Below are 20,267 nucleotides of genomic sequence, written 5' to 3' on the forward strand. Positions count from 1 at the left end.
ATAAAAAGAAATGGCACAAATGGATTATCAAAGCAAAAAAATAATCCTCTTGGGCATAATAACTGAGACCCACTTATCCATTTTTTAAAATGTGGCTCAGTAGTAGCAAAGTAAAGAGTAGTGACAAGCCATCGCCGGGTGATGTCGATGTGACACATTTGCCTTCTGCCAGATACTCTGAAGGTAAAACCGGTCTGCTATTCGAAAAGCACTCACCAAATGAACTCATTCGTCTGCACAGAAACAGGGAATGGGACAGAATTGCTCTATTGCCAGAAAAATAAATGAACTCACTCAAAGCATTGGCTGGAAACAGAGGGTGGGAATTTGCCCATTCAAAGAGTAGAAAGCACTTCTCACTCTCTGTCACTAGTTGTTGAAAAGCTATTTGTCACCAAATCTACAATGAGTACAGACCATCAACATGCCTATCAGCCTCTTCCTTCCCATTCTCCCTACCCATCCCAGAGTGCTACACTCACAGACCACTCCTTCCAGTCTCTCTCTCACACACACACCTTCCTGGGAAGAGGAGAGAGGCTGGAAGTGTGTGAATCATCACAGGAGCTATTCAAAGCCTAGTGGGTAACTGAGGTAAGCTGTCTACACTTAAGCCACATGAACCTCTAAGAATGATTCACGGTCCTGAAGACCTGCGTGTCAGTTTCCTGAAACTCTCTAAATTTGCAAAGAATTAAACAGAACCAGCATATGGCTTTCCATCACTCAGTGTCCTGTAACACAGACGAGCCAGATGCCTCTGAGGTGTGTTCTCTAAGTGATCCATTCCCTCAGGCAGCAGGGACTCCCGTTTGTGTTTATTATTTATCTGCAAGCGTGGACTCGGCTGTCTACTTTTTATTGACTGTTGACTTTTTAATCACCTGAGACCTACTTCTGGAATAAGTGACCTTACACTTGTCAGAAACCCTTTTCCAGATGGAGGCATCACTGGAGAGCCCCAGAGAAGGGTGACATCAAAGGAAGGCAACAGCGAAGACTCAAGGTCAGTGTGAACCGAGGGCAAATGAACTCAGCGTTTCAGTTTGCATTGAGCGAGAGCCTGTGTCTTTGCAAATGTGCCTTTCAGCGATGTTCACCTTCTGCCTGTTTGGGTGATTTCATATCACATGGAGACACCTGGGATGTGCCCCTTTGTCAAGTCCACCTTTCTAGTTTCCTCCAAGTGACCTAGCACTTAAAACATCCCTACATGTTCACATATGTCATTACGTGCACCCACAGATCTGGAAAACCAAAACCTCAGTCCCCCAGGGCCATCTTGTCCTGTCTTTTCCTTGGAAGGAATGGAATAGTGAGGGCAGAGAAGAATAGTTACAGGAAAGCCTAGCAGGGAGTAGTTAAAAGACAAACTGCTAAGGAGGAAAATTCCATCCAAAATCTGCAGAACGTGCCACGGCCCCGCCGAAACACTAGGCTCGCATTAAGGTGAGGAATCTCGGAGGCCGAGGACGGCTGCCAGCCACAGGCAGTTATTCAGTTCTTTGCACACTCCCCACGGTTGCAAACCCACAGAGCAGCGAGGGGGAGGCTACTTACTGAAATAAAAGCCCCTGTCTCCGCACACGAACTGGAGAGCGTCCACCAACTCAGCCCCGCAGAGGGTCTCGGGTCCCGCCGTGGCAGAGCTGGTGAAGGCGAGCAAGCACAGGGCCAGGTAGAAGAGATGCGAGGAGGATGTGACGGGCATCTTCACCTGCTGAAAAAGCAGAAGGAGGGTCATCTTCCTCCTGGGTCCGTGCCAGGGCAGTGGGGGCAAGGCAAGGGTGCCTTCACCCCAGCTCTGCATTCCTGTTATTAATCAAAACTATCCCCTCAGGAGTGCAACAAGGTGTGTGAGTGACTTCTGAGCAGGTCTTGGCATCATGCTATCTGACTTTAATCCTCTTGCTACTCTGAAACCTTGGGGAAGTCCTTCTTGAACCCTTTCTTTATGGGTTCCTATTACAATTCAATGAGATAAACGTCCTGAAACATTTAATGTGTGAAGGTGAAAGATGCTCTTATTGCATACCACTCAGAGATCCTGGTAAACCTTTGGAATCATCAAAGGTTAATTTGTGCTCAGTCCAGACTTGGGACCAGATATGTTTTATTAATTTAAATTCTCTCAAATTGGCCATTCACAGATGGCATGTGCATTCATTACTGACCAGAATATTAAATCAACCAGAACGTCATTCCCCAGCTACTGATTAAAGAGAATTTACTGCAGCTGAAAAAGAACTTGTGAAAATACTATATATCATTATAGCTTTTTTTTCCACTTAAGAGAGGCAGAGGCAGAAACAGAGGGAGAGAAAGAGAGACAGAGATTTCTTACCTGCTGAACATCAGCAGTTAACAAATACAAGTAAAAGTTAAAAACCAGGAACAGGAAACATCTGAGAATTTCAGAATGAAACTGGCTTATGGTAAGTAAACCCGACTCCTTTTGCATTCTAAAGCCCCTTGTGTCAAGCTCAATATCAGATCAACACACGTGTAGACAGTGTCTTCCACAAACAGGGAACTGGGCTCAAAATCTGCAAAAGGCTTTTTTATTTTTTTAAGTCTCAGGAATTCTGACTTCATCTGTTGGAGGGACTTGAGTGTCACTGTATCCTTTTTATAGCAGAGACCCCTGGTTGGCTTGACTTAGCCAGTGACAGCCAACTGTCAGCCCTGCCAGAGGCAAGATTCCTGTGGCTCAAGTCTCCATCCTTGCTCTCAGCAGTGAAACAATGCAAAGGTGATCATTAAATTTTTCCAGATTGCTACTTGTGGCACAAAGATGTGGTTTCTTCTAGGAAGCCTCCCAAGGTGAGTAGCTTTATCCCTCTCAGATGCATTTACTTTCAGCAGCATCAGCAGAGTCAGTGACAGGATGTTAAACCAGGAACCCTATCAAAAGGTCATAGAGTTAAACTGGAAACTATCATTATGAAAAGAAGCTTTTCTGAACCTCCCAGTGGTGGCAGGTCCATTCAACTCCATCACTTTCAAAGAAACAGGCTCAGTCATTTATTTTCCGACCACCTTCCTTGCCCTCCCTGGACTCTTAATGGCTCTCTACATCAGTGGCAAAGTTTGCTCCATCACTGTAATTAAGATTTCCATTTTTGTGGCCAGATTTTCAGTTCAGCAATTGGGGAAAAAAACCCTAAACCCCTGATTCTTGTTAACACAACGTAAATATTTAGTTAATGCTTGTAAAACAGTTGAAGATGAAAAGCGTCCTCTATTTGCAAATCATCATAAATAATAGACATAAAATAGAAGAGGAGGTGAAAGCTTGATGGAGAATTTCTTCCATTTTCTCCATAGGACCTGTTCATGGAAACCGTCCACTCCCACATAGCCAAAGCCACAGGGACTGCTAGAAACAAGTCATCCAATCCTCATCTTTCTTAGTTATAAAATAATTGGTGGGAGTTTTCCTTTTCAGTATTTCCAGTGGAAATCTCAACAAGTCCAAGCCAACTGGACTTCCTTGCCCTTTTCAAAAGAGAACACTCATAATTGATCTTACAGAACATACCCCGCACTCTGGCAACCAGCCAGTTCTAGAATGTATGTTATTTTGCCAGTCCTATTTCTCCATCGCTCCCGTCTCTGTTGAGTTAATAGTGAAGCTTTAAGGCAAAGCACCTGCAACTGTAGATGCCTTCAGGTTCTTCAGTTGTTGTGAAATCCAGGGGAAAAGGAACTCAACTTAAAGCCTTAGGGAATTGAGAACTTCATTAGATGTCAACACTATACTTTTAATAGCTATTTCTTTTGTATAACACATTTAAACTCAGCAATGTCTATCAGTCTCTGGCATTTAAGAACTTAAGATTTATTTTTTACAGATTTCCCCCTTTTCTTTCTTCCTTTTTCCCCCTTTTTGCTGAGTTATGTTCTCAGATAAATATCAGCACTTATAGTTCTAGGACAAGATAGAACCTCTAGTGCATTTTCTTTTAGTTCAGGAAACAGTCCATCACACCCACAGAGAACCAGAGAATTTATCACATTATGTTCCCCCAAAAGAAAACAATAAAGAACTTGCTTAGGAGTTAAAAGTTTGAAATGAGTGGCCCCATATGTTCATCATTTCCTTGGCCTTTTATTTTTCCAAACACAAAAGAAATGAAGAGAGAGAAAGGAGAGATCTGAAAGAAAGAAATGAAAAAAAAAAAACTAGAAAAAGAAGAGGAAAAAAAAAAATTCCAGAGCACTCTTTCTGAAAAATCATTCACAAATCTAAAATTTTAAAGACCTTTCTTTTTATCTTAAATAAATGGAATATCAATTGGTTCCAGATGTCTGGGTTATAATAAAAATGCCCAGCAAAATGTGAGGGCAATAGTCATAAGAAAATACTCACTGTAGGTGTAACCATTTTTGTTTGTTCCAGATCTTTTACAGCAGGTCAGGGTGGGTATTATGAGACTGATGTGAATAGAAAACTGAGGGCTTAAAAACATGTGCTGCTTTGTGGGTGGGGTTTGTGAAAGCATCTAGTTACATTTGGACACCCAGGCAGGTATGCTATGAGCCTGGGTGAACTGCCTTTTGTCCATTCAGACAATAAACAAATTGCACAGCTGGGATTTGAGTCAATCTTTTCCTCCCAATCAAGCCACCGATTTCCATCGTGTGCCTATGGTAGCCAGACTGGACAGGGACCCAAGCTCCAATCCTCCCCTGTGCCCTCTTCCCTCTGACTCAAACACTTGGAAATATCTTGAGACTCACAGTACAATCAGCTTGTGAGTTCTGCCTGGCAGACACCTTTCCTCATTGAATTACATTTGAAAGAACCACGTAGCTCCCTGAAACCACTTCCTGCTCCAAGTACAGGAAAAAGCAACAACTTATGGCTAGCTAGCTCTACTTCTGAAAAGTTCAGCATACACAGCAAAGTTCATTTGGAGTTTTCCAAACTTGTAATTAATGCAGAGATAACACTACACAGTCCTTTTTAGGATCATCTAAGCAGGGAGACAAAATCCCCAGCTGTCAGACCACATAGCATTTGTGTATCCTGACTTCATTTCTTTTAAAAGCAAGGTAGCCAGTGTGCATCTTGGCATCTCAAGGGCAGCAGGATCAGGTGCCCGACAAGGATGTATTCTTAACTCCTAAGCCACGGACTCGACTAAGAAAAGTCCTAGTGGTGGAGTACTTGAAAGCAGCTGGACTAAGCGGTAGGGACGTACCATGAATTGAGCCCACAGGCAATTGCATCGGGGAGCCAGTGACAGCAGCTTAAAAGTGCTTGCAAATTGGAAAAATACAAGTCTTGAAAGATATAATTTTGCTGAGAATGGAAACTTGAACTAGGGCCAGTTATTGGAAAGGAGAAGTCAGTGCATTGACAACGCTAGCCAAATTTACCTAAAGAGACTTTACAATCCCAAACACAAAATCCGAGTTTTACAACACAAAACCCCAAGTCCAAACTTCGCCCCTGAGAGTCCTCTTCAAAAGAAAAAACTTGGAATAGCAGTTGCTAGAAAGTTTCCGCTTTCCATATACAGTGTACATTTGTTTAAATTATCCGAATATGCAAGGTCAGCAGGAGTTCTTAAGGAGTTCTTTTTCAGAAGAGCAAATGAAACTTCACTCTAACTCTGACTCTCTGGGCATAAGTGCAGAGAGTTCCGGGACCTTAGCTCCAAAGATCGTATTTAAAAGCTTTAATATCATTTAAAATGTAACCCTTTGTATGTGGCATGCCTTGTAATCAAAAGTCCTGGCAAGTTACACACACACAAACATACACACACACCACACACACAGACAGTCCTACATACACATGAACATGGTCTTAAAAATAAAACATCTGCACCTGCAAAAAAAATCCAAAAGTTCATATCCATGCCCTATAGCCCTTAGCCGTAGACAGGATTTAAAGGAATCTTCTATAATGACACCACTCAAGCCCTGAAGAAGTGGAGGATTTAGCATAAGTACCTTGCAATAGTTTTTACTCATACAGATATCTGTGCAAAGGCATTTATCTCCCGGAGCTATTTTTTCAGATCCCACAGAATTGCATATTCAGCAATTTATAAATAACTCCCAGTGCCGAAACAATGAAAATTCTAAAGTGAAGAACATTTCTAAGCAGAAGCAAACAGTACACAATTTAAAGAAAATTCCCCAATGACTTCAAAGAGTAAGAAATATTTACCTTCAAGAAATCACAAAAGCAGCACTTAAATAATTGGGTTGGAAGACTGCTGATTTTTCCCATTGCTTCTGAAGTGCAAAGTCTGGAAATGAATTGGTTAGCAGGAATAATGAGGCAAAAAGAAATCCAGGGAGATGGGAGATGTTGAGAGCAATGTCACATTTCAATTTTGAGGACTTTATTCCATTGCGCAGGCTCTATCTGCTCTGAATTTAGCAGTGACAGTGAGATTTAGCAAACAGAAGAGGGATTTAGAGAAAATCCTCACATTTATCTACAAAACACAGACACTGTAGACAGGAAACAGCTGGGGGAACGCTTGCCTTCTCTCTCTCTCCCTCTTCTGGCAAAGTTATCGAGTAAGGACTTTTTTGGGCATGGTGACAAATAACATCATACCTTTGCATTTTAAAACTAGAGCACAGAAGCATTTTTTTCCCTTAAAAGAATGTGTGTTAGTGACAAGAGGAGCAGACATTAAAATACTGATGCTGTCCTCTGATTAACTTTCTCCCGGGCACGAAGACACACACATCTGCTAATACACCTTACCAGAATGAAAGGAATATTCGTGGAGGATGGGCGAGCAATTTTATATTCCAGAGCCAAGACAAAATTTAAAAAACAAGAAATGAAAAAAAGACCATCTCAAGCACACTCTACGATTTTAACCCTCAAATGACTGGGGTAAACTAGAGTGGAGGACAGCGCTGGGATGACCCCTCGTCCTAGTTGCCAAGTGAGGGGAATGATCTCATTTCCTAGAACCTGGAAAGGGGCAGGCAGCTTTGTAATTGGCTCCCCTCAGGACACTGTCTCATGCTTTTTGCCCACGACAGGGCAAAGATTTTGCTGAGCTGTAAAGCCAACTGGAAAAATAAAATCGAATCTTTTTCTTCCTTCCTCTCCTCTGTTGCTTGGCCCCCACCCCGACCCCCACCCCACCCCAGGGGAAGGGCATCTGAGGGGCAAATGATTTTCCCATTGTTGATATTTTTCTGCATAACTTGAACCTGTGTGTGTGTGTGTGTATTTGTGTGTGTGTGCACGTGAGTGCATTTTCTTTCCCCCATTTTTGTGTATTCTAAATAACACCAGCTGGCTAGCAATACCCTCTCAAGGGTTATGATGTCATTCAAATCTCTCAGCTGGATGAGTGGCCAGCAACATGGTCCAAGCCAGCTGTTTTGCTATTTATAATGTATACTTGCCTTTGCCATTAAGGATCAAGTTGTGATCTTTTGTCGATAGAATTTGTACCAATTTCTCATCAGTTTTGTGAAGGAGGAGATAAGAAAGTGGATTATGAAATAAGATTGCAAAAGCCCAGGTTAGACATCCTACTTTCCCTGGGGTCTATCGGGGCATGGTTTCCTGGAATGGTCAGAATAGCCTGGACTTTGCATTTCTCCCTCTTGATTCTCAGGGGACACAGTGATCCTGACACTTCGACTAGAAACAGAGGTCTGTTTGAAACTCTTGTCTGGGTCTTTACGGCCATGGCTAGGCAGTTGTTTGCAGAGGTGGGAGCTCTCAAAGGAAAACCTGATTGGTTTTGAAAGGGGGTTGAGTTTGCTCAAGCCTTCTCTGTGTTTCAACTTGGGGCAGTATTTACCTTCGAGAAAGACAAGTTAGACATGAGGAGTGATGCCATTTCAACAGTGCACTACATTCAGAGTTCAGAGAGTGCGTACCTACTGTGCGCCCAGTTACACACGTCACAGGGGCTTTCGATGAAGCGGCAGAGACAGAGAGGAGAACAGCGCGGTCATGCGGTGGGATGTGCTCTTTTAAAAATGTGAGAAGTACACACTTTGGAAAGACAGGGAAGTGGAACTACTGAGAATCCAGGATGGGGGAGGAGGGGTGTGTCATGAGAGGCTTTGAAGTGCAAAGTTGGGAAGTTTCAGGGGATGTGGTTTGACCTGAAGAGTCTAGAGATACGCATCATCAAGAGGTAGGCTGCCCCCACATCTTCAGGTGTGGGGGCAAGTCCTGCACTTTGAGAAGAATCCAAGACCTCCTTTCATGAGCCCCGCTTCATGCATTTAACTTAGGAATTGTTCACTAAAAATCTGGGGTTTGGGTTTTTGTTTTTTTTCCTTCAGCTCCAGCACATCACACCTTTCGTGAAAAAAGCCCAGCCACCTCTCATGAACACTGAAGGTGCAGCTTGTCTCGCGGGTTGAAAGATCTCCGATTTCCATGCCTGCAGAGTCTTGGTGATGAGTGCCTCGCTCCACCGCTGGGCATCTTCACTGGTAGAAGGCCACAGCGTTCCCATTTTAGTTTTCACTTGTTTGAATCATTCCAAGGTGTCCTGGGAGCTCACTGCCCTCTCCGAGGCTTCCGCCTGGTCTGATGTGCTATCCTGGAGCGCCGTGTGCATGGATCACCTTATCCCCAGCCGTTTCGAGGGAAAGGCTGCTTCGGGAGACAGATCGCACGCCGTTCCATCTGACACAGGGCTCCTGCGCTACCGACACACTGACTCACAGTCTCTTGGTTTTATAACCCCAATTACCCTTAAAGAATAATTGGGTTTTAATTTATGTCCTAGTTTTTATGTCACAGTCAAAAGAAAACTGAAATTTCAGTGAGTCGTAATTATCATCAGCTGTACTGTGGAAACATTCCGATGTGAGCTCTCAGTTTCCAATAGGGAAAGCAATTTCCTGGAGTGATTATTGTACACTTCAGTGCGGAGAATGGTCTAGATTTCTGGGTAGGGTGAGCAATCATTCCTAAGGAAATGCCCATTTTCTTGGCTAATTCCAGGAGTCAGCCTGAAAGCCAAAGGGCAATAAATGTGCCATGTGATGACTCTTTAATGACTGAGCCCTGCACCTGTTTAGGAGAAAAAGAGATGAAGGCACCTATTGCCAGAGGGTCCAAAGTGGTAGTAAATCTAAGCCTCAGGAAGAGTTCAGGTCAAGGAGCCCTACTGGAGGGAAACACATAGGGTCGTTCTAAAATTACTGAATGATTATGTCGTCTCCTGCCTGGAACAACCTGACAGTTAGATATAGGAATGGTGTGCCACCAAAATAGCAAGGATGTGCTTATCATGAGAACATCCACTCCTGGAAATGCGGAGGTTCACAGCTTCACCTTTTGCATGTGTAATGCCTGTGGGATATAAATAACTCTCCCCTAAAGCCTTCTTGAGTAGTGTATTTGCATAAAGCTGCAATCTCAGAAGACTTCTGACACCTTAAAAAAAAAAAAAAAGTTGTTCATCTCCTTAAAGCACAGGCTGCCTGAGATTCACAGAAATGGGAGGTGCTGGACCTTCCACGCTTTTTGCTTGAGCCACATTTCCAGTCTTCCCCATGTCAACTGCACAGCTGCCCATTCAAAAAGTGATCTCCTATCCACGTGTGATGGGGAAGACTTACAGCTTATTTCATGAATGTCTGTGCTGACTCCTGAGAAAAGCTCAGGATGAGTATCTGGAGGTAAGAGGACTTTGGAACCAAATGATGGGTGAGGTGTAAGGTTCTGGGGCCATCCAGCAGGCAGAGGACTTGGGGTAAACTGCTGGACTTATCTCTTGGCTCACGGTTTGTGTGGTGGGTTGGTCTGGGAGTGTGTGGTCCAGTTTCTAGGATCAAGATCTTGTCAATTCAGAATGTAAAACTCCGAGGAAAAGGCTGGGTCTCAAAAATACAACATGCTGCCCAACAAGGGGACCAATGTCAGCACCAGAACTGCTCAGAAGCAGCTCTGTGAGCTCGCAGAAAGATCTTCGGCTCAAAGGAACTGCTTTAAATCCTTAGAGGCGATTTTTCCCCACAGCTAGGGAAAACAGTAATAGGGAGAAGAAATCCTCCCACTAGAGAAATCAATGCTTTCTTTTCAACATCAAACTTGGATCTTATTTCTTCTAAAATGTCAAAAGGGCAAATGCTGAGAACAGTCAGAAGCAAAACTTCTGTGGTTTGGGGAGCAAAAGAATTCTCCGTAATGGCAGACGAGGAGTCACTGCATGGGGCGAGGATGGCTTGGTGGAGGGAGAGAACCAAGGGCTCACCACAACTGCCCCAAGTTGAAAAGAGAGTAAGGAAAGGAGACACCAGCTCCAAATTTCTGGGGCAAGTACCCACAGAGCGCTTTCTTTTGGAATCGAAAAATGTGCGCGCCCTCTAGTGGGCTGTAGGGAAACTGCCACCGCAATCTTAACCGTTGATGCGTGGAGTTTGGTAGGCGTGGGGCGTTTTGAAACGTTCTGGGTTCAAATATACTTTAAATTGCACTAATCTTTTGAAACAAATAAGCTAGGTATTTAATTCACTCTAGTTTTTTTAAAAGATAAGGGTAGTAAGAGGAGAAGAAAAGATGATAAACTTTATGAGAGCACGGATGCTCTCCTTGACTCTACTCCCAGCGCTTACTCTTGGGCTCCCAATAATATTTGTTGGTTGAATCCACGTCTGGAAAATAATGATAATGAAGGTAAACTATTTCACATAAAAAGGCAATAAACTCTCTGAGAGCGAAATAACCAATTTCTCCATTTTATAAATAAGAAGAATGAGGGGTGGGGGAGTGGTGAATAGAAAAGTGACTTGTTTTAATGTAACAAATTTAGGTTGCACGCTGAGCTCAAATCCAGCCCCTTGGTCTGTTCTCCACTGTTTTTTCCACAGCAGTGTTCAAAATGTAGGTTTAACACTGATGGTCAAAGACATGGCATTAAAGAATCATGTAAGAGTGGAAGTGGTTCCATTTTTAATTCTCTTTCTAGCCTGAATTTACTGAGGGAAAAGTTTGTTTGGTACATATCTGTGTTCAGTGCCTGACAGTTGCTAATCGCTTTTTTTTTTTTTTTTTTTTTGACAAAACAAGAATAAACAGACAAAACAAAAGCAAAAAAAATGAATCTTAAGTCACAAGTCTTTGAATGCAGTGGTTTTATCCAGAATTTAATAATACTGTTTTGTTTTATGTTATTCCTTTTTAATAACACTTTCTATTTAGGACTAGTGATACTGTTTTTGAAGTAGGTATTTTAAAGCTTAGTTTTAAAATATATGTTTCTAAGTCTTAAAAAATCAATCTAAGAAAAGATATTTTTAAAGTAAGTAAATTATGTTACAAATGGCAGACAGTTATGACAAAAAGTGATATTACTTGGTGTTTGAATTCTGATGTTTGGGCATCATTCTTGTGTAACATGCTATGTGTTAGGAAAAAAAAAAAAGAAACATAACCACAATGAAAAAAACAGGGAACAAAGACCCTGTACACAAAACATGCCACCCTGTAAATGTATTAATTATGTTTCCTGAGGTATGAGTTCATGTCCAAGGTAATAAAAACAGTGAAGTCTCTTTCAGGCAGAGGAAACATGGTATATGGAAATGAGGAGATTCTCAGTGTTGTTGTAAATATTTATTTATCTATTTGACTGCACCGGGTCTTGGTTGCAGCATGAGAATTCTTAGTTGCAGTGTGTGGGCTCTAGCTCCCTGACCAGGGATCGAACCTGGGCCCCCTGCACTGGGAATGCAAAACCTCAGCCACTGGACCATGAGGGAAACCCTCCTAGGGTTGTGATGTGGGAGCTAAGGCTGAGGGCATGCTCTCAGACGCCTGCATTGCGGAGGCCTTTATGGTCTCTCCTTTCCCCATCAGTAGCCTTCACAGACCTGCAAGACTAGAAAACAGTCTAATTCCCTCATGATTCCCTTGTAAACAAAGATCTGTATGTAACTGAATCTGTGATTAATTCTGGGAATGGCACAGTGCCTCAAAGTAAATAGGCACCAGCAGACCCGGGTTACATTATAACCCAGGTCAATCTGAGTAGTGCTGGGTAAGGGGATCGAAGGTGGAGATTGATCACCCAGTAGTCTTGCCAGAGATTCCATTTTGAATGATTTAACTGCGGTGTTTACCTTTGATAAGCAGATTTTAATGGAAAAAATGAAATGATTACACTTGATAAAGTTCTCCACAATAAAGGTTGAGGCAAAAAGATCTTATTTCTGGTGAACTCTGAACTTCCTGGAAAAGCTGGTTCATTAGAGCGTCCCACTCTTTCTCTGGGTCAATTAAGGCAGTTTTATCATCCCCTTTGAGAGCAGGCCACACCGCCTCTAGCCTCAATTCTTTACTTGAAGGTGACTGCTAGAAATGTTTCAGATTGCTTCCCGTGAGTGTTCCTCAGTAAACAGAAGTGTGAGTAGTCAATTGAGGAGGAGACAGAGAATCCAGGGGAACCCTTGGAAATGACCCGTTTGGGGAGCATATATCCTTGGAGACTGTACCTCATCCTCTGCCCAGCTGAGGGTTCACCTTGCTCCTCTTTATAACACCTTGGTAAAGCCCTCAGCTTCTTCCAGAGCTCAGAATACATCTTTAAACCCAGTTACATTAGTCAGAGTTCTCCAGAACAACAGAATAAATAGGATCTATCTACATATCTATCTATCTGTCTCCTCTCTCTTTTTTTTAATTTAATTTTTATTGATGCTAATGGTAAAGAACCCGCCTGCCTATGCAAGAGACATAAGAGACGCAGGTTTGATCCCTGGGTTGGGAAGATCCCCTGGAGAAGGGTATGGCAACTCACTCCAGTATTCTTACCCGGAGAATCCCGTGGACAGAGGAGCCTGGCGCGGGCTGCAGTCCACAGGGTCTCAAAGAGACACGACTGAAGCGACTTGGAGCAGCACGACACGCATTTGATTTACAAAGTTGTGTTAGTTCCCGTGTATAGCAAAGTGACTCAGTTACACATATGTCCGTTCTCTCTCAGATTATTTTCCCCTTTAGGTTGTCATGGAATACTGAATAGGGTTTCCTGTGCTATAGAGTAGTTCCTTGTTGATTATCTGTTTTATATATAATAGTGTGTATTTATTAATCCCTCTCTTGATCAATATATTTTAAGGAACTGGCTCATGTGATGAGGAGGTTTAGCAAGTCCAAACTCTTCAGGATAGGCCAGAAAACCTGAGACTCAGGAAAGAATGGCAGTTTGAGTCCTAAGGTGGTCTGCTGGCAGAATTCCCTCTTCTTTCAGAGTGATTGGTCTTTTTCTATTAATAAAGTGACTAACTTGATGAAGCCCAACTTCTTTATGGAAGATAATTTGCTTTACTCAAAGTCTACTGATTTAAATGTTGATCTTATCTAAAAAAACACTTTCACAGAAACATCTAGAATGTTTTCTCACACATCTGGGTACCGTGGCCTGGCCAAATAGACCCATATAGTTAACCATCACATAACCATCACAGTACACTCACTGGTCCTCCCTCCCAAAAACTGAGCAATAAGGATAGGTGCAGAAATCAAACTCAATTAATTATATCTCCCAATCCTCAGTTTTCCTCCCATACATTAAACTTCAGATCTTGAGCTTACTGTTCCTTGGTTGTGGCCAAAAAGAAGTCACAGCAACCTTGCCTTGACTACATCGTTAATATCTTATGAGGATTCTGTTCACTGGTGACGAGTTTTGTTTCTTCCTACCGCTGAGGGAACGAGTGTGCACGTGACACTCGGGCACACCCACACTCAGACCACTCAAACACATGGACACAGTCACACATGTGAGCATCCGTACTTGACCTCTCTAGACAATAAGAAGTGTGTTCATTCCCTTACTTGAAAAATTGCAGTTTTGATCAATGGAAAGAAGTTTCAGGCATAAGGTGGTGTTTGGGGTAGGGTGATGTCCTGCTTTCTGGCAAATGGAAGGAGAGGTTTCTTTCCCATATGCTTTGTTCCTGAGAGACCCACTATGTGCCTGGTCTAATGGGGGATCCCATGACCCTTTGAGTAGCAGGATGACAAGTGATTTTAACTTTTTATTTCATACTTTTCTGCATTTTCTAGTTATTATTTCTATTTAGCAGGTATTACTTTTATAGTCAACAGTTGTTAAAAACATCATTGATTAGAGCTATCTGTCTTTAGTATTAACTGAAAATGTAGCTTATACGTGTATGTTTATGTAGATGTATGTTTAGTGACTTAGTTTACCTCTTTATTCTTCAAAGCTTAAACCTCTATGCTTAACGTCTGACTTGGCTTGTTTATGTGGCATCCATATGTGCTTGCTCATCAAACCTCACCCTCATTTCCCCTTCTTTTCTTAGTCATATCTTTGCCTTTGCAGTTCAGCTCTCCCTCTCAATTTGCCCAGCGTTGTTCTAGATTGGATTGATGAATCCCTGGATTAGTGCATGGGCTTCTAACCAGCCTTCCCTCATCGAAAGAAAGAAAGTGAAAGTGATAGTCTCTCAGTTGTGTCCTGCTCTTTGCCACCCTGTGGACCGACTCCTCTGTCCGTGGGATTCTCCTGGCAAGAATACTGGAGTGGGTTGCCATTCCCTTCTCCAGGGAATCTTCCCAACCCAGGAACAGAACCCTGGTCTCCTGCAATGTAGGCAGATTCTTTACCATCTGAGCCACTGATGAAATCTAGTCAATTCAGTTAGCTAGAATCATCTTCTTCAAACACCACATTCATGTTACACTTCCTGAGAGTCCCTTGGTCACATCGAAGTCCCCTCCTGCCACTCAAAACACTCAGCAGTCTGCTCTTGCTGATACCCGTCATGGCTTCTTTACAACCCTGTGATTCTTCACCTGTGTATCCCTTGCCCCAGCCTAGTGTTTGGTCTTTAACTGGTTCTTACTAAATATTTGTTAATTAATAATGATAAATGGACACAGTGACAGGCTGTATTCTCTTGGGCTCCAGAATTACTGCAGACGGTGACTGCAGCCATGAAATTAAAAGACACTTGCTACTTGGAAGAAAAGCTATGACAAACCTAGACAGCATATTAAAAAGAAAAGACATCACTTCGCTGACAAAGATCTATCTAGCTAAAGCTATGATTTTTCCAGTAGTCATGTATGGATGTAAGAGGTGGACCATAAAGAAGGCTGAGTGCTAAAGAACTGATGTTTTCAAATTGTGGTCCTAGAGAAGACTTCAGAATCCCTTGGACAGCAAGATCAAACCAATCAATCCTAAAGGAAATCAGTCCTGAATATTCATTGGAAGGACTGATGCTGAAGCTCCAATACTTTGGCCACCTGATGCGAAAAGCTGACTCATTTGAAAAGACCCTGATCCTGGGAAAGATTGAGGGTGGGAAGAGAAGGGGGCAACAGAGGATGAGATGGTTGGATGGCATCACTGACTCAATGGACGTGAGCTTGAACAAACTCTGGGAGATGGTGAAGGACAGGGAAGCCTGGAGTTCCGTAGTCTTGGGGTCCCAAAAGTCAGACCCCTCGGAGAAACTGAACAACAGCAACAAATTATTGAGTGTATATTATATTCAATTGTTTATTTTATATTATTTAATAATCTCACTTAATTCTCACATACCTCAATTTCCACTTTTGTTTTAGAGTGCCTGCTGCTGTTTTGGAAGCATGTCAGATTCTCAAAAATATTTGTTGGGTGAATGAAGAGAAAATTGAGCTGGGAAAAGTTAAATGATTTGCCTGATGTCTGATGGTTAGTAAATTACAAAGCCGGGGTTCAAATTCAGTTTGGTCTAATACACAGCACTGCATGGTAGATGGGTAATCTCTTTCAATATTTTGTTGTACTCCCTCCAACATTCCCCACAGTACAATGTTGGACTTTCACCGGTATTCACTAAGGGGATGATTAATTCTAAACATGAGCTTAGAATAATTGTGAAGTTCACTTTCAAAACAGGCAACCTGAAAATTTCAGAGATGAGCACTTAGGATGGAGTCTGGTTACAGCCATGTTTGGAACATTTTTAGGGTCACAGCTATGTTAGAAGCATTTTAGGGGAAACTATCAATGAGAGCCTATACCTACTGGTCCTCATTCCTACTGCTTCTAGCCTTAACTACTGCCTCAGAATACATAGAGAGGAAATCGAGTCCCTGCAGACTTTTCTCTGTACCTTGCTGCTTTTAATAAGGCAAAGTAAGCAACCAAAGCTCAGAAAGAGACAGTTACTCTCCAGAAACAAGATATACAAGAGTCCAAGCCAGAAGCAGGCAGAACCTGTTTCATAAGCTGAAAGCCACTTATCCTCTTCAATCACAGTAAGAACAAAGGACAGATTTTCTGGGGTGTAGTGTTCCTAGAGTTTGCGATGTGGGCAACGGCAGTAAAATCAATTCACACTTTTCAAACATCAATCAACTGAACCCCACTCTGATTTAAATAAACTTTGTTCTGATAAGACATAAAGACTTTGGCCTTTCCCACTCTGTGACAATTTATGCTCTACTTCTTAGAGCCCTAGAGGCTAGGGCAAGCTCAGTCTTTGGTGTCTATACTTCCTTAGGTTAGGGAAGACTCCACAGGTTGTTGTGGAAGAGATGACATAGCTAATCCACTCTCAATTTGCCTTAGAGCTGGTACAGCTTGGGGGTCCTCAAAAGCTATTGCTTTGCCTGTCTGGCAATTTCCAAATGGAACTTATGATAGACTGGGGACAGTTCCTAAAATCTGACTGACTCTGCTCCAAATTCAAGATAGGATGGTTTGACCAGGTTATATTCTCACTGACTAGTATTTTAGCCTTTTGTTCTCAGTCATCCTTTGCGTTTGTTTTGTTTTACTGCTCCCTTCTTTCCCTGGCTATTGGATGCTTGCTGAACTAATTCCTTTTAATCAACTGCTCTCTGGGTTTACATCCAAAATTCTTCGCAAGGAAAGTGGTGACTTCAGATTTGGACCTTGCCGGGGCTAGAGCACTGCCAACTCAGCTGGCAGGCTCCTTTTCAGCTTGGGTTCCCATCAAGGTAGCAATCCCACAATCTGGACTGGCTAGCTTCTCTGCAAGGTGCCAAGTTTGTTAAACTCACTCCACTGCTTTGGAGAGCAAGAGATACTCCAGAGGCAATTGTAGCATCTGCAAAGTTTGGAGAGAGACTGGGACTGTTAAGTGAGGATATCTGTTGTTCCCAAAGGACCATAGAGGTCAAGTCTTCCATTATCTGGACTTCTCTGACTTACTATCTTTTATGGATTTTGCAGATGAAACAGAGGTTTGCCAGGTATTGCCCCTATGGACAGCCTCGTTGGGGCAGGGGACTCTTGCGATCCAAACCCAAGTGACTCTCAAGACCCAGACACAAAACAGACAAAACATAAACCCCCAAAACTCCTGGCGGAATGAAAGGAATCTGTTCAGTGGGAGAGAAGAACCAAGAACAGACACTAAATGCAGTCAGGAATAACCAGACAATAGCAATCATCAGCAGTTAGCACCAGTGCTGATAAATCTGCATTTTTATGCTTTATAAATAACAATTCCACAGGATCTTCATTGAGTCCTTTGAAAAATTTCAGCAGCAACCATGTCCCAAACAGGCCAAACCCAGGGCTGTGTGATCCTACATAAGAGGGAATTTTCTTTGTGAAGGGAAACCATTTCTGAAACACATGACTGAAAGATACAATTCATGAGTTGGGGCAGTCCAACTAGCCATGCTAAAGCTGGGGTCACGCTTGACTAGAGGAAGCATCATTCTCTTAGAACTACTAAAGCACTGCCTGAGGAGGAAGTTTACACAGCTCAGTGTCAAGCAATTTGGTTAAGTCCAGAAAATGGGCAGGAAATGCAGGGCTGGGCTAACATGGGTGCCCTGAGCTAAAGCATGACCTTAAATGGGTCTATTATTTACTTTCTTAAATACATATCATGTGGCAAAATCTTGCCTTATACAAACCAGCTGAAGTGTGTGATGTAACTGTGTTAACACATTTTTATAGTCCTGGAAGAATGTTACAGGATTGGGTCTATCAGTAATCATGTAAAGAAGCCAAGTATACATTCCAGATGTTCATTATGTCCTAATCATTCGCTAGGAGCAAAGTAGAGGCTTTCTCCTTGCTCAGGAAGTCTGATTTTAGTAATTGAGAAAGAGACATACTGGAAATCTGATACATTTGGAATTATAAGGCTAAATCCCAAGTTCCAGTTGGGTAGATGGATGTGTGCAAACAAACATGTGAAAAAGAGTGGGAAGAAAGAGAAAACGAAAAAGAGTAAGCCAAGGCAGTTCTATAGGACCTTTCCATCTGAGGTCTGTCTTTTCTCGTTTAGCCTCACAGGGCTATGCTCATTTCTACTGTCAAACAGCCTTTGCTGGAAAGGTCCAGGGGTACGGAAAGTGAATGCAGATGTAGATCAGCTTGAGTGGGTCACTGAGTAACTGACCTTTGTAGAATCAGACCGTTCAATGTCCTGCATGGTCCGAAAAAGATGCTTTTATTTGTTGAGTTGCTTACATTTCAAAATCTCCTCCAGAAGGAATTAGTTCTAAGCAACCTCTACTGAGTCCTCTTAAAAAGCGTTCAGACTTTTAGACCAGAGCTATCTGCCTCACAGTGTGCTTTATCCTGGAGGGTAGTGTATTGAATCATGCTAAGTTTTTGGTTGAGGTTATTATGCAGTCAGTACAATTTCCAAGCCCTTTACAATCCAGCTTTAACTGATCTTTGTGAACAAATGTACCTCATCACGTAACTTTGTCTGCCCCTCTGGCCAAATTGGGACCTACTTACTACACATGCTTTGCCCCGTTTGACTCTTTATTTCCTGGTGAAATATCTTCACCCTCACCTCAATGCCAGCTCTTTAAGTTGAAAATTTCAGCACATTCATCTTTCTCAATCTTTCTGCCATCTCTTTGCATCTCCACTCCTGCACCAACTAGAGGTAATGATTCATCCCATCAACTTCCATATCTTTTTGTCCCATATGTTTTTTTCTCTTATATGCACTTATATCATATGAAGATTTTTATTCATATATTTACTCCTTCACTCATGAAATAGTTACTGAGCATAATATGCAATGGGCTAAGAACTAGAAATACAATCTATGTTTTTTACATGTATTCTTCTACCCAGCACCTGGATTAATTGATTGTGACCTTGACCCACTTTGAAAAAAAGGCCTTTTAGAAACACGAAGAGTGTGTGTATTGTGGGCGCTAATTGTGGGCTTTAACTAAAGAACATGAGCCCCAAATAATTTTTTTTAATGCAGGGTGACTTGAGAGATGGTAGTTAATTCAATGTTGAAATAAGACTGGAAATATAAGAATCTAGAGGCTGTTCTTTTTTTAAAAAAATGAGTATGCAAAAATTACCTGTTACAACAATCATGGTTTAAAGCAGCAATAATAAAAACTAACATCTCAAGTTGCTTCAAATCTCTTAGCTGGCAGGATAAGCTTAGGGTTATAAGCTGAATCAAATGTTCTCCTCATTTGAAACTGTAGTTTCTATAAATTGAAAGCACAGAGGTAGGAAACAAATATCCAAATGTTCTTGAAAAATGAGCAAGCAAATGGATTAAGAATAAACCTCAGCTAACTCATCTAAATGCTACAGATAAAGATTTTACTACATTTGCCTTGAGCCAGATAAGGTTTCATATGCTTGCCTGGCAACATTATAATAAACACAAGTAAGGCTTCCAAAGGGGCCTCTGCGGTCTGAAGTCCATGTAGAGCAGACGGCTCTCCAGTGTGGATATTTGTATCCCAGTTGACGCCCTCCTAGTTAATGATCACCCCAAGTCAAAATCTCTTACATTGTAAAATTCAAGGAGCTCAAAAACAAGCGTCCTAAAACACATTCCCTTTCTGTGTTGGTATCAGCGTTGTAAGTTTTACCACGTCATGTCAGTTTCTGATCCTATGTAGGTAGCAGATGTGGTTCTAATTGAATGTGGTGAGTATTCATGAAACAAACCTCTGCTGTGTGCCAGCTCCCTTGGGAGTCACTATAAAGACACAAGTACATGACATGACCCATGACTTTGAGGAGCTTGCTATCTTACTCTGGAGACAGTAAACACACACACACACACAAATCAAACTTGATATAGCCACGAAGTGGTAAACACGTGATCAGTTTCTAAATTATGTGATTATTGCTACATGTGTGCTCCTGTGGTGTGCAGAGAGTGGAAAATGGACCCTTGACCTTCCCTGGTGAGCTTACTCCATTTCTCTGTCTGTTCACTCACCTCCTTTTGTGGATCACTCTTTCAGATCTTCTCTCCTTACCCTAATTCTCTACAACCTCCTCACTCTTAGTTGAAGA

The 20,267-nt window shown here is 42.2% G+C and overlaps 1 protein-coding gene across 3 annotated transcripts in view; it reads right to left on the minus strand.

The window, feature by feature from the left end:
* Window positions 1-6,482, minus strand: part of IGF1 (insulin like growth factor 1) — a 74,829-nt gene extending 68,347 nt beyond the window's left edge. Inside the window, exons 1-2 of one of the 3 annotated variants that reach the window (XM_065937929.1) lie at window positions 6,185-6,430; window positions 1,561-1,717 (exon numbers count right to left, since the gene is read on the minus strand). In XM_065937929.1, the coding sequence (XP_065794001.1) occupies window positions 1,561-1,717; window positions 6,185-6,247 (220 nt within the window). In that variant the 5' untranslated portion in view covers window positions 6,248-6,430. Of the gene's footprint in view, window positions 1-1,560; window positions 1,721-6,184 lie in introns of all 3 variants that reach the window. The other 2 variants (XM_065937919.1, XM_065937937.1) reach the window with 2 other exon arrangements.
* Between the last annotated feature and the right edge of the window lie 13,785 nt (window positions 6,483-20,267).

This window comes from Muntiacus reevesi, chromosome 1 (assembly GCF_963930625.1).
Source record: "Muntiacus reevesi chromosome 1, mMunRee1.1, whole genome shotgun sequence".
NCBI classification, from domain to species: Eukaryota; Metazoa; Chordata; class Mammalia; order Artiodactyla; family Cervidae; genus Muntiacus; species Muntiacus reevesi.